This window comes from Ornithorhynchus anatinus, chromosome 1 (assembly GCF_004115215.2).
Source record: "Ornithorhynchus anatinus isolate Pmale09 chromosome 1, mOrnAna1.pri.v4, whole genome shotgun sequence".
Taxonomy (NCBI): Eukaryota; Metazoa; Chordata; class Mammalia; order Monotremata; family Ornithorhynchidae; genus Ornithorhynchus; species Ornithorhynchus anatinus.
Window position 1 is genome coordinate 168260280 of NC_041728.1, and position 14728 is coordinate 168275007.

Here is a 14728-nt window from a genome sequence, read left to right on the forward strand (position 1 = left end):
TTTCTTTAACAGCAACAACTGCATTTCAAGTTGGTCAGGGATACTGCTTTTAGTAGAAATTGCATGGAGGAATAATCTCAAAGCCCAAGAAAAGTGTTCAGGGTATTAAAACATATCACTTGACTCCAAACCAACCAGCCAAAGTCTGAAATTAAACTGTTAGAAGCCCAGTAAGAAATCCAATTTTTTTTGCCTGGTTGAGACTACATCATTCAGTTTAGAATGGCAAATTTAAGAGATATTCATGTTAGCTGTATTCCCGACACCTTTTGAGGAAATACGGTAATTGTAATGGAATACCATGCTTGAATGGGTGAAATTTGATGTAGCTTAAAATATTAAAAAAATTTTTCATTTACAAAATTCATATAGTCCAAGGTGGCCCCTTCAGTGGGTCCCAAGCAAGACAGGAACTGCGGTCTGATCTTCTTGTAACTACCTCTGAACTTAGTAGTAGGCACCCAACAAATATTGATGAATGAACAACAACAACAAAAAATCGGCCTCTATCTTCAGAGGCTGCAAGCCAGGAGAGTATTGGAAACTGTCTGTTTTCCATCTGTTGAGGAGGTTCATTCATTCAATCGTATTTACTGAGCACTAACTGCATGCGGAGCGCGATTCTAAGGGTTTGGGAGAGTACAATATAACAATAAGCAGACACTTTCCCTACCCACAACGAGCTTAGAGTCTAGAGGGACTGCACGTTAATGCCATATGTTAATATCATACGTTAATGTCCAGGTACCTAATGATAATAATTGTGATATTTGTTCAATCGATCAAATTTATTGAGCACTAACTGTGTGCAGAGCATTGTACTGACTGCTTGGAAGAGTACAATACAACAGAGTTGGTAGACATATTTCCTGCCCATAACGAGCTGCTTATTACGTGTCAAGCACTTCTAGACTTTTAGATCATTATGGGCAGGGAATGTGTCTGCTAATTCTGTTGTACTCTCCCTAGTGCTTAGAACAGTGGTCTGCACATAATAAGTGCTCGATAAATACCATTGAGTAATCGATTGATTGATTGACTGAACTAAGTGCTGGGGTCCATACAATTAAAGCAGATCAGACACAGCCCTTGGCCCACACTTGGCTCACAGTATACGTAGGTGAGAGAACAGGTATGGAATCCCCATTTTACAGGTGAGGAAACTGAGGCACCAAGAAATTAAGTGAATTGCCCAAGGATTAGAACACCAGTCCTCTGATGTCCAGGCCTGCACTCTTTCCACTAGGCCATGCTGCTTCGCCAAAGGAGGTTGGGATAGCGAACAAATGCCAGATGGCCCCTAAAACATTAACCTGCCAAATATAAAGCCTTCTACTGTTACGTAGGAGCCGCACCAAAGACATGATCCATACAGATTTCTTTGTGGGGAAGGTGGTGGAAATGGGGAAAAATGAAATAGTGATTTGTTGGTGGAGAGGGATGGGTAAACTGGGTCAGTTCTTCCAGGAAGTGTGCTTTCGCTATCCATTTTTGATATAATTCGACAGCAGAATTAGGAAACATTTCTCCTTTAGTGCATGTCTGTTTGGATAGAACACAATCTGGTGTTGGAAGAAACCGTTGTGCACAAGCATATGGCATTGGACGTGGCAAGAGAATCGTAAAACAAACTTTCCTTAACGACACCCAGCATTCCTGAAAAACTGATTGCAAATTGGAAGCAATGGGGACTGGGAGAAGGGAAAAAGGAAGATAGGTGTATCAAGGGAAGAGAGTGAAAGAGAACCTCCAGTGGTTGTCCATCCACTGTTGCATCAGACAGGATCTCCTTACAGGTGGGCTGAAAGCACTCAATCCCCTTTGCCCCCTCCTACTTTACCTCACTGATCTCCTACTGCAAGCCAGCCCGCATACTTCGCTCCTCTAGCGTCTCCCTCTGACTGGGAGCTCCCTCCCCGTCTATGTACGCCAGACCACTACTCTCCTCACCTTCAAAGCACTATTAAAATCACATCTCCTCCAAGAAGCCTTCCCTGATTAACCCCTTTCCCCCTCAGCTCCGTCTCCCTTCTGCATCATCTATACATTTGGATCTGTGACCTTTGGGCATTTGCCCCACCCTCAACCCCACAGAATTTATGAACATATCTGTAAATTATTTATTTATATTCATGCCTGTCTCTCCCTCTAGATTCTAAGCTCATTGTGGGCAGGGAACGTGCCTACCAACTGTTGGATTGAACTCTCCCAAGCGCTTAGTATAGTGTGCTGCACACAACAATGTGGCTTGGTGGAAAGCGCATGGGCTTGGGAGTCAGAGGATGTGGGTTCTAATCCCAGCTTCGCAAGTCATTTAACAAGTCATGGGACAAGTCATTTAAGTTCTCTGTGCCTCAGTTATCTCATCGGTAAAATGAGGACTAAGACTGGGACAACCTGATTACCTTGTATCTACCCCAGTGCTTAGAACAGTGCTTGGCACATACTAGGCACTTAACAAACACGTTATTATTATTAATAATAAACGCTCAATAACCACCGGTGACTGGTTGATTGATTTAATGAGGATGAATGGAAATGAGAGGCTGCTTAGCTCAACTCAGTTATAAAATCTCACCAGATAGATCTTCCGCTTCCCTAGGTCTGCTTGAGGGCACGGTGCCATGGGATAGAATCAATCGTAATTAATCAATGGTATTTATTGAGCGCTCACTGTGAGCAGAGCACCGGACTAAGCACTTGGAAAAGTACAAATATGACAGAGTGGGTAGACACATTCCCTGCCCACAGTGAACTTATAGTCTAGAGGGGGAGAAGAGAAGGTACGCCGCCCCCTTGAATGACAACAAACACGAAAGCTACGGCCTCAATTCCTTCTTTCCTCCCCCCTTACTCCTTCTATTGTTGATAGGCTGCTTCCCGGGCTCCTGGTGGAGAGAACCACCATGGAGGATCCAGCTAAAAAAATCCGTGGCAGAACAGAGACGAAGCCAAGGCGTCCCCACCATCTGGCCGGAGTTCCTGCCTTGGCAGGGAGCCCGAAGGAGCAGAGGGGCGGTGATGGAAGCAAGGAGGATCACAAACCTGTCCCGCCCCTGCCAGCACCACCTAGCCTGCCGGGGCTGAAAACAGAAGGTGATGGTGAGAGAGGCCGGTTGGAAATCTGCCTGGCTCGTGGCGTCTCCTTTCGTTTCTTGACGGTACGCTGAAGGCCTGCGATCGATCGAGTTGGAGGGAAAGACCCTCGAGGGCTGGTGATGAACGTTCCTTTCTGAAGCCCGCTAATTAAAGGATCATAGTTTCCTCGTCTGGAAGACCTTGGGAAGCGGCTTTAGTCCATCCTGTGCCGTTAGGCACGATGACTCTGATGCCATTTCAGGGAGATGAAGGTTTTCCAATTTCGGGTGACCTTTCCCACATCAGGGATCCCTGTCATTTTACTATTCCCTACTTATTCCACTTTGGTCCACATATGTATTTTTTTACTCTATGTTATAACATTTTCATCATTCTCTTTTCATCTTTGCCTTCAGAATACTCCATTTACTGATTCAACCAATTATGCCGTTTTGTTCACTCTCAAGTCTCTCTGCCACTGGTGAAGTCTGGCTTCTGCTTTTTCAGCCACCTCTGCTGTCTCCCTTTTCTTTCCCTCTGACTCTGTCCTCAGCATTTGCCTTTCTGACATTCCTCAATCTTCCCCACAGCACCACGGAGTTTAAACAAGTCTCTCCCCACACCAGCCCATACTTCACTCTGGTGCTTGGATCATTTTCCCAAAAACCCTTCAGTCCACATTTCCCCACATTTACTCTCCCTAACTTCAAAGCCTTAGTGAAGGCACATAATCTCCAAGAGGCCTTCCCTGACTAAGCCCTCATTTCTTCTTTTCCTACTCCCTTCTGGGTCACCCTGATTTGCTCCCTTTAATCACCCCTCCGCAACCCCACAGCCCTTTATGTACATATCTGTGATTTATTTATTTCTATTAATATCAGTCTCTTCCTCTAGACTGAAAGCTCACTGTGGGCAGGGAATGTGCCAGTTATATTCTTGTGATATACCCTCCCAAGTTCTTACTATAGTGCTCTAAACACAGTAAGTGCTCAATAGATACAACTGATTGATCGACTACCTTATCTCGCTGATTTTCTATTACAACCCAGCCCGCTCCCTTTGCTCCTCATCCGTCAACCTACACACTGTATCTCGATCTCGTCTATCTTGCCGCTGACCCTTGGTTTACATCCTGTCTGTGACCTGGAAATTCCTCCCCTTCTTATCCCACAGAGGCACAATTATTATAATAATATTCTCGAAATGTTATACTGAACATAGCGTGGCTCAGTGGAAAGAGCCCGGGCTTGGGAGTCAGAGGTCATGGGTTCGACTCCCGGCTCTGCCATTGCCAGCTATGTGACTGTAGGTGAGTCACTTCACTTCTCTGGGCCTCAGTTACCTCATCTGTAAAATGGGGATTAACTGTGAGCCTCAGGTGGGACAACCTGATTCCCCTGTATCTACCCCAGCGCTTAGAACAGTGCTTCGCACATAATAAGTGCTTAACAAATACCAACAGTATTATTATTAACATTTAGGCAGTGCCATTAGGCACTGAAATGAGCACTGACGACAACTCATACAAGACAATAACAGTATTTCCTCAGTGCCTACAAGGTGTGAAGCACTGTAGAGAGAATCACAGACAATGGATTCATCTGCGGACTACGGTCTTTGCTCTTGTCTATATTCTCCCTGAGGCAAGTCTGCTGAAGAAGACCATTCCGAAAGAGCTCTCCCCCTTGCATACAAATTTAAGTAGAAGTGGGATGATTCAGGGATTTGGTCTTCTTGAGGGAATATAATAAAAAAAGTCCTTTGGAGGCCAACAACCTTCTTAGCTGTAGAATTTCTGGACTTTCAAAGTTGTGAGAACACAATCCCAACAGTGACAGTCGAACAGAAGCTGGCACACTCCTCAGAGGATTATGATCTTTCCCCGGGTTTCTCTGGGCATCATTTATGCTGGAAAGACTGCCTCGTTAACAAACAACACACGGGTTGTAGCCTTCTTACGGGCGACGGTCCAAAATTCTCAAGCGGGAGGGAGCATTAGATAGCATCCAATACTGATGGATCAATAAACATCATTTACTGTAGGCGGCAGTAGAAGAACTCGCATACTGAACTGATGCAAGTGGATTCAGTTCGCAATTTGAGTAATAGCTGTATCTATAGAAACCCTTACTTACTTTGGAAGGAGAGCCTTCAGTGATTTTCACCAATTGCCAAAGAATGGAGTAATGGGAACATTGCAGGGCCTGAACCACTATCTGGAAAAGAGAGAGAAAGTATACTGAATGATGGAATCTGAACTGAATATAACAATTTCAACTTAAGAGGAAAACTATAATTTCCTATGCAGAACTATGATTTTAATCCTCTTCCCTCTCAGCCTGTTTCAGAAAACGACAGTACGAAAACATGGTGCTAGTAATAAACTTACAATATTGAAATTAAAGCTAATTTAAACAAAACAAGCCACCAGAACAGACTTCAGTTCGACTACAGCATTCAAAATCAAAAGCACTGGCTAAAGAACTTATTCTTAATCATGGCACTGTAATCATCCCAAATATACATATTCCTAAAGCGAAGCAAATACTGACCTAGTTCATCCTTAAAAAGAAAAAAATGCTCTCAAGAACTCTCTCAAACAACACGGTCCTAGTTCTGTTTGAATTCCCTAGGCTTTCGCCAAGGGTACTGGAATCTTAGGAGGTCTCAAAAGCGCTCCAGCCTTCCTGAGGATCCCTAAACGAGGAGCTCTATCTACCTCCTTGGGCTTGAATAAGTCTCAGACCGAGGCGGTTGGAACCTTGAAAGAGTAGCTCAATGAATGGGCAGGGAATGTGTCCGCTAATTCATTCATTCAATCGCATTTATTGAGCGCTTACTGTGTGCAGAGCACTGTACTAAGCGCTCAGAAAGTACAATTTGGCAACAGAGGCAATCTCCTACCCAACAATGGGTAATTCTGTTGTATTGCACGCTCCCAAGTCCTTAGTACAGTGCTCTGCACACAGTAAGTGCTCAATAAACACCCTCGATTGATTGATTGATGTCACATTGGCCAGTTTCCCCGACTTCTTCGAAAAGCAATAATGGTGAAGGTGCCCAAATTCCAATCTTTTTTTCTCCTTTCCTAATTTCAAGAGACACTTGGGCTCCCTCTTCCACCCTTCCCCTCATGCTGCTTAACAATGTCTACTGCATCCGGTTCACTTGGCTTTGGCTCTCTCCTTCCTTATTTCTCGCCTCTGTTTTTGATTCAAAGTATCTTACTTTCTTACAGATACATCGACATCATTTCCTTTCCTGAACTGTTCCGTTCTCAATTTCAGATTTGCAATTCGATCTTTACCGCACAGGCACTCTGACTGCTTTCCCTCCTGTGTTGCCTCTGCATATGGCTCTGTACTCACTAAGGACTTGATATTCATCCCACCCCCAGCCCCATCACCCTTAAATCCATAACTTCATTCATTCAATCGTATTCATTGAGCACTTACTATGTGCAGAGCACTGTACTAAGCGCTTGGAATGTACAATTCAGCAGCAGAGAGAGACAATCCCTACCCAATAACGGGCTGGCAGTCTCACACTTCGCCATTCCCCCACCTGTAATATTTTAATATCTACCTCCCTCTCTAGACCACAAGCTCCTTGGGCAAAGAGATTGTGTTTACTGACATGTATTGTCCCCTCCTAAGCATTTACTACAGTGTTCTGCATGTAGTAAGTGCTCAATAAATACCATTAATGAATTGGGTCGAGCCTGTCTACACAATGCTCTCAATTTCTTCTCACTTAAATATTTCCTCTTTCAAGTCTATCCTGAAGTCTGTCCATTATTTTATTTCTGGGGCTGTGAATTTTTTACATCACTACCTATTCCCAGAAGAACCTTCTGATTGTAACCCTCCAAACCGGGCCTCCTCCTTTGCTCTGAGAAATTCTCATAACCTCTTTTTCTTCTGCCTTTCACCGATACCCTCTCTCTACATCACTCTTCTTGTTTTTTCTGTTTCATTGTTGATGTTCTCAAAGGTGGCAAATCCACTGTGGTCTGTAAACAGCAGAATATCTTGTCAGCACACGGTTTGTAGACACTTCCCGAGACACTAAAAACCAAGCAAATGGCTAGTGATGGGGAAGCAGCATGGCCTAGTGGAAAGAGCTCAGACCTGGGAGTCAAAGGACCTGGGTCCTAATCCTGGCTCTGCCACTTGTCTGCTGTGTGATCTCTGGCGAATCACTTGGCTTCTCTGGGCCTCCCTCATCTTTAAAATGGGGAAATGGCCCGTGTCCAATCTGATTAGCTTGTATCTACCCCAGTGCTTAGTACACTGCCTGGCACATAGTAAGCGCTTAACAAATACCATTAAAGAAACAAACAAATTAGATATGAATTTATATTAGGGCATACTTCCAAAGAAGATTTACAAAGCAGATTATCAAGTCACAGAGAGAGGTTCTCTGCCTCTCCTTACAAATAACTAATTCCAAAGACAGCACCCAGAGTTTATCCATATTTACGCATCTAATGGTGTACACCGCATAACTGTCCCTGACCAATATTTGAGGGGGAAAGAAAAAGTTGCCTTTTGTACCACTAAGGTGCCCAATCCACATTGTGATCTCCGGAGTTTTGCATATTCTACAATTCGGCAAAAATAGACTCCTTTTTCCCAAGTTGTTGGGCTCAGGCTCTCTGGTGGGGGCAGCTGCCTGCTGGCTCGCTGGCCCCCTGGCTCGCTGGCCCGCTCCCAACATCAGTGAGCAGAAGTGGCGACAGGACAGCCAGCAGAATCACCGCCCCTTGGAAGTGGCAAGGAAGAAGCCCACTGGGGCCTGGGGATGGGGAGTTAGGGAGGAGGAGGGGGCCGGAGTAGCCTCTCTCTGGGCCTGCATTTCATTCATTCATTCATTCATTCAATCGTATTTATTGAGTGAACACTGTGTGCAGAGCACTGTACTAAACCCTTGGAAAGTCCAATACAGCAATGATGCGAGACAATCCCTGCCCACAATGGGCTTACAGTCCACAATCTGCAGCCGGATAAGGGGCAACCAAACAGTGACAGTGGTGCGGGCTGCAGGAAGAGGAGGAGGAGGAGACCGCCACAGCACAGCAGCCGGGATAAAGTATGGTGTGGTGAGTTAACTCGCTGAGTGGCTATTGGGGGAACGCAGCAAAAATAAGCTCCCGCCTTCAAAGCCCTCTTAACTTCTTCCTTCTCCCCTCCTCCATTTTCTCCTCCTCTTCCTTTTCGACTCATCTCTTTTCCTCCTCCCCCCTTATTGCTAGATATCATTCTTATTTGACCTACAGAACGGCCCCATCCAAGTTTTATTGCCACAAAAACTGTGTGGAAAAATGGGGCAATTGTGTACACAAATATGGTATCGTCAAAGCAATGGTAATAAGGAGGTGGAATGAAAGAGCTGTGAAGGCTAAAGAGTAAAATACTTAAAAAACCGGTGAAATTTGGAGTAAGGTAAACACACAAATCTAATACTTATGAATCAGCATGGTCTACTGGAAATAAGGGAATTTATCTCTAGGTTTTCAGTCTCTGTATCTATAAAATGGGGAATTGATTTCCTCATCACTAACTTCCTAAGGATGTTTGGGAGAAGTCCTCTTAATTAAAAAGCCACTGAAGATAAATGAGACGGAAAGTGCTCTGAGCTCCTCAGAAGGACAATGAATTTCTGAGAAGTCACTCATCTCTGCATCAATCTCCACCATTACTTCCAGGCTGGTGATGACAGATCACAGCACAGAAGCTCATTGTTATGTTTTCTTCCTCTTATTTCACGATAAATTCAACCAGGTCAAGTGGGTTAGTGTGCATTATCAAGTGCACACTAGATAATGAGTCTGGAATTTAGTGTTACTCTTTTTCTCCTACTTCTTCTAGCATCTTGCACCAAGATACGAAGAATCTTAGGAGAGTTTCCATTTTCCCACCCCCCCCATAGGATTAACATGACATCACACAGGCGCGTACACACACACACACACATACACACACATACAAATACACATCGAAAAATGAAGTCCTCTGCACATAGTAAGCGCCCAATAAATACCACTGAATGAACGAAAACCCAGCAATTATTTATTATGGTTCCTCACTCTCACAATAGTACAACAGGCCCAACCCCCCATGGTACTTGCCATTTCCTTTCCCCAGTCCACTCGCTATGTCGCAGAATTTAAGAATAATAATAATAATAACGATGATGATGATGGTATTTGTTAAGCACTTACTATGTGCAAAGGCTGGGGGAGATACAAGGTGATGAGGTCGTCCCATGTGGGGCTCACAGTCTTAATTCCCATTTTCCAGATGAGGTAACTGAGGCACAGAGAAGTGAAGTGACTTGCTCAAAGTCACCCAGCTGACAAGTGGTGGAGCCGGGATTAGAACCCACGACCTCTGACTCCCAAGCCCAGGCTCTTTCCACTGAGTTACGCTGCTTGTTCTAATCATCTCCTTTCAAAACAAGTAATGGAAATAGTACTAGTACTAGTATTTATTAAGCGCTTTGTGCAGGGGACTGTACTAAGCGCTGGGAGACAATACACAGGTGGGAATTAGACATAATCCCTGTCCCTGTCCCTAAGAGTACAAGTGGAGGGAAGGAACTGGAGACACATACAATCAGGAATGGTAAATATGAAAAACAACTGTGGTAATTATCAATTCATGGTATTGATTGAGCGTTTACTCGATGCAGAGCACTGAACTATCCCAGCTCTGCCACTTGTCAGCTGTGTGACTGTGGGCAAGTCACTTAACTTCTCTGTGCCTCAGTTCCCTCATCTGTAAAATGGGGATTAAGACTGTGAGCCCCACGTGGGACAACCTGATTCCCCTGTGTCTACCCCAGCGCTTAGAACAGTGCTCTGCACATAGTAAGCGCTTAACAAATACCAACATTATTATTATTATTAACTAAACTCTTGGGAGAGTACAATACAACAGAGTTGGTAGACACGTTCCCCGACTGCAAGGAAGTACTATTAAGTGCTTACTATGTGCCAAGCACTATACTAGGTGCTGGGAATTGGCATGACCTAGTGGAAAGAGCATGGCCAAGCAGGAAAATAATAATAGCAATGATGGTATTTGTTTAGCACTTACTATGTACCAGACACTGTACTAAGCTCCGGGGTGGATACATACAAATCAGGTTGGACACAGTCCCTGTCCCAACGTGGGGCTCACAGTCTCAATCCCCATTTTACAGATGAGGTAACTGAGGCACAGAGAAATGACGTGTCACACGGCAGACAAGTAGTGGAGCCTGGATTAGAACCCATGACCTTCTGACTCTCAGGCCTGTGCTCCTCTCACTACGCCATGCTGCTTCTCTGAGGAGTCAGGGGACCTTTGTTCTAACCTAGCCCTGCTGCTTGCCTGCTGGGTAACCTTGGGTAAGTCACTTAACTTCTCTGGTATAGTTACCAGATATTTCCTCATCTGTATAATGGTGAGTCAATACCACTTGTCCCTCCCAATCAGCCCTATAAGGAACAGGGACTGTGTTCATCCTGATTATCAATCAATCAATGGCATTTATTGAGTGCTTACTACTTGCCCAAGCACTGTACTAAGCAGTTGGGAGAGTGCAATATAACAGAGTTAAGCAGCCACGTTTCCTGCACACAACGAGAGTATCTACCTCCCATGTTTAGTACAGTACTTGGCCCATAGTGAGCTCTTAACAAATATTATTAGTATTATTATTGTTAGATACAAGATAATCAGATTCAACAGTTTGACCCACAGGGCCAGGACACGTGCTCTTTTCACTAGATCACGTTGCATCTCTGTTTTTCTGAAAATGAGACTGAAATGTATAATAATAATAATTATTGTTATCATTATTGTGGTATTGGGCAACGGCTTACTATGTGCCAGGCACCGTACTAAGCGCCGGAGTGGATACTGGCAAATCGGGTTGGATACAGTCCCTGCCCCACGTGGGGCTCACAGTCTCAATCCCCATTTTACAGATGAGGGAAATGAGGCCCAGAGAAGTGAAATGACTTGCCTCAGGCCACCAAGTGGACCAGTGGCAGAGGTAGGATTAGAACCCGTGACCTTCTGACTCCCAGGACCGTGCTGTATATACTGTGGGTCATACAGTGTGTTCCGCTGACAGCAACCAAGGTCACTTCAGGCTTTAAATAATAATACAAAAAAAGGCATAGTTCGAATCTAAGTCTTAAAAGGTAGTAGGCTGCCTGTATTTCTAAAAGAATTAGGTAATTGGCATTTTCCTGTCACTTTTAAACTTTGATATGCATTGCAGAGCATCCTTACTCATTTACCCTATAGTATAGTTAGGAAAACTCAGAGTTCAGTTCTTCCAAATTTCTCAAATAACCCGATTCCTACCTGTTCTGGCATAGCTCCATGTTCAATCCCAGTTCTCAGTAATCTGTAGCAATTACCAAAGAGATCCCATTTTGTCAGATCATGAGCACTGTAACAAAACAGCGAGAAAAACACATTTGCTTCATTCGTGGGAAAAAAAAAGAATATTGCCCCAAGAGAGGTTCAGTTTCTGTGGCTAGGGGAATGTATAGTTACCAGTAGTTTTGCAAAGGTAAAGTAAGAAATTTTATGGCTATATTATTCATTATTAATAAGCTCCTGACACTCCTATTCTGTTACATATTTATACATAATTTAGCAATGAACCCTGAAAGCACTGTATGCATTAATGGAAACCATCAGTTGAACAAAGATATTTTCTCATAATTGTGTTAAATGACCCAGAAAAAGATCTCAAGTAAAAAAAAAACCCTCCCAAATCCATCACTTTATTATCTACACTTAAAATCCCACTCATGCATCATGATATTCAGTTAATGATAGTTAAAAAAAATCAATCAATTATTAAATGGCATTTATTGAATGCTTACTGTGTGCACAGAATAGTACTAAACACTTGGGAGAGTAAAATACAATAGAGTAGGTAGACCTAATTCCTACCGACGTTGAGCTAGAAGTAGGGACAGAAAGAAATTAAAATCAATGACAGATGGATATGTGCAAAAGTACTGTGGGGATGGGGTGAAAATCAGTGTCTTTAGGGCTTATACCCAAGAAAGAGAGAAAAAAAGGCAGATAGTGAGTGCTTAGTCAGGGATAGTCTCTTGGAGATGTGATTTGAGCAGGGCTTTGAAGACAGGGGGAATGATGATCTGTCGGATACGAATGGGGTGGGAGTCCCAGGCCAGAGGGAGGATGTAGGAAAGCGGTCGGTAGCGGCGAGGTGAGATCACGGTACCGCGAACAGGTTGGTGTTAAAGGAGTGAAGTGTGTAGGCTGGGTTGTAGTAGGAGAGCAGTGAAGTAAGGTTGGAGGGAGCTTGCTGATTTTAGCTCCTTTACCCCTCTCTCTCCCCGTTCTGGTCAATACTCTACTTTTCTGCTCTGATGGGGGACGAGGAATTGAATTCCCATTTTGCAGTTGAGGAAACTGAGGTACAGAAGAGAGAAGTGACTTGCCCGAGGTCATACAGAGGGCAGGTTTTGGGGTAGAACCCTGGTAGAATATATGGGTTGAGTGAGAGAGATAAATTGAGGACAATGCGAAGGTTACGGGCCTCGGAGACAGGGAGGATGGGGGTGTCGTTTACAATTACGGGGAAAATCCGGAGGCGGACAAGGTTCGGTGGGAAGAGGAGTTCTCTTTTGAGGTGTCAGTGGGAAATGAGAAGCAGCATGACTCAGTGGAAAGAGCACGGGCTTGGGAGTCAGAGGGCATGGGTTCGAATCCCGGCTCTGACACTTGTCAGCTGTGTGACTTTTGGCAAGTCACTTAACTTCTCTGCGCCTCAGTTACCTCAGCTGTAAAATGGGGATGAAGACTGTGAGCCCCACGTGGGACAACCTGATGACCCTGTATCTACCCCAGCGCTTAGAACAGTGCTCTGCATATAGTAAGCGCTTAACAAATACCAGCATTATTATTACATCCAAGTAGACATGTCCTGAAGGCAGGAGGAAGCACCAAGTCCTGTCCTCCCCAAGACTTTCCTATCACTGTAGAAAGCACCACCATCCTCCATCTCACAAGTCCATAACCTCAGTATTATCTCCCCCGCCTTCACCTCCCCTCATAAAGCCCCCTTTTTTCCCCTTTCCCTCTGCTCCTCCCCCTCTCCCTTCCCCTCCCCTCAGCACTGTGCTCATCGGCTCATTTCTATATATTTTTATTACCCTATTTATTTTGTTAATGAGATGTACATCCCCTTGATTCTATTTATTGCTACTGTTTTTGTCCGTCTGTCTCCCCGATTAGACTGTGAGTCCAGCAATGGGCAGGGATCGTCTCTATCTGTTGCCGAATTGTACATTCCAAGCGCTTCGTACAGTGCTCTGCACATAGTAAGCGCTCAATAAATACTAATGAATGAATGAATCTTCGACTCATCTCTCTCAATCCACCTTCATACTCAATCTGTCACGAAATCCTGTCAGTTCTACCTTTACGACATCTCTAAAATCTGCCCTTTCCTCTCCTTCCAAACTGCTACCATACTGATCCAACTACTGACCATAAACTGCCTCGACTACAGCATCAGCCCCTTCGCTGGCCTCTCTTACTCCTATGTCTCCCCACTTTTCGCTCTTCTGCTCTGATGGGGGAACAGGAATTGAATCCCCACTTCGCATTTGAGGAAACAGGGACAGACAAGAGAAGTGACTCGCTCAAGGTCACACAGCAGGCGGAGCTGGAATTAGCACCCAGGTCCTCTGGCTCCCAGGCCAGTGTTTTATCCACTCGGTCAATGCTGCTTTTGTTTAGTCCACATCTCCTAATCCTCAAGAACCACCAGTGGTTGCTTATAATAAAAATGTTGGTATTTGTTAAGCGCTTACTATGTGCAGAGCACTGTTCTAAGCACTGGGGTAGACACAGGGGAATCAGGTTGTCCCACGTGGGGCCCACAGTCTTCATCCCCATTTTACAGATGAGGTAACTGAGGCACAGAGAAGTGAAGTGACTTGTCCACAGTCACACAGCTGACAAGTGGCAGAGCCGGGATACGAACCCATGACCTCTGACTCCAAAGCCTGTGCTCTTTCCACTGAGCCACGCTGCTTCCATTTCCATATCAAACAGACTCCTTACAATAATAATAATGGTATTTGTTAAGTACTCACTATGTGCAGAGCACTGTTCTAAGCGCTAGATACAGGGTAATTAGATTTTCCCACGTGGGGTTCACATTTTTTAATCCCCATTTTTTTTTTACAGATGAGGTAACTGAAGCACAGAGAAGTTAAGTGACTTGCCCAAGGTCATACAGCAGATAAGTGGTGGAACCGGGATTAAAACCCACGGCCTCTGACTCCCAAGCCCGGGCTCTTTCTACTAAGCCACGCTGCTTCTCATCAGCTCCCTTCTATTCATTAACTCATTCGATCGTATTTATGGAATGCTTACTGTGTGCCAAGCCCTGTACTAAGCGCTTGGGATGATGATGATGGTATTTGTCGAGCGCTTACTATGTGCCAGGCACTGTTCTAAGCGCTGGATAAGGATGGCATTTCTTAAGCGCTTACTATGTGCCAAGCACTGCTCTAAGCACTGGGTACAAGGTATTCAGGTTGTCCCACGTGGGGATCACTGTCTTAATCCCCATTTTCCAGATGAGGAAACTGAGGCCCAGA

At 44.5% G+C, this 14728-nt stretch overlaps 1 protein-coding gene across 2 annotated transcripts in view; it reads right to left on the minus strand.

Moving 5' to 3' along the window:
* The window catches only part of STAG1 (stromal antigen 1), a 341746-nt gene that overhangs the window by 29192 nt on the left and 297826 nt on the right, over positions 1-14728 (minus strand). For both annotated transcript variants that reach the window (XM_029059010.2, XM_029059017.2), the window contains exons 21-22: positions 11439-11526; positions 5214-5294 (exon numbers count right to left, since the gene is read on the minus strand). In XM_029059010.2, the coding sequence (XP_028914843.1) occupies positions 5214-5294; positions 11439-11526 (169 nt within the window). The remainder of the gene's footprint in view (positions 1-5213; positions 5295-11438; positions 11527-14728) is intronic.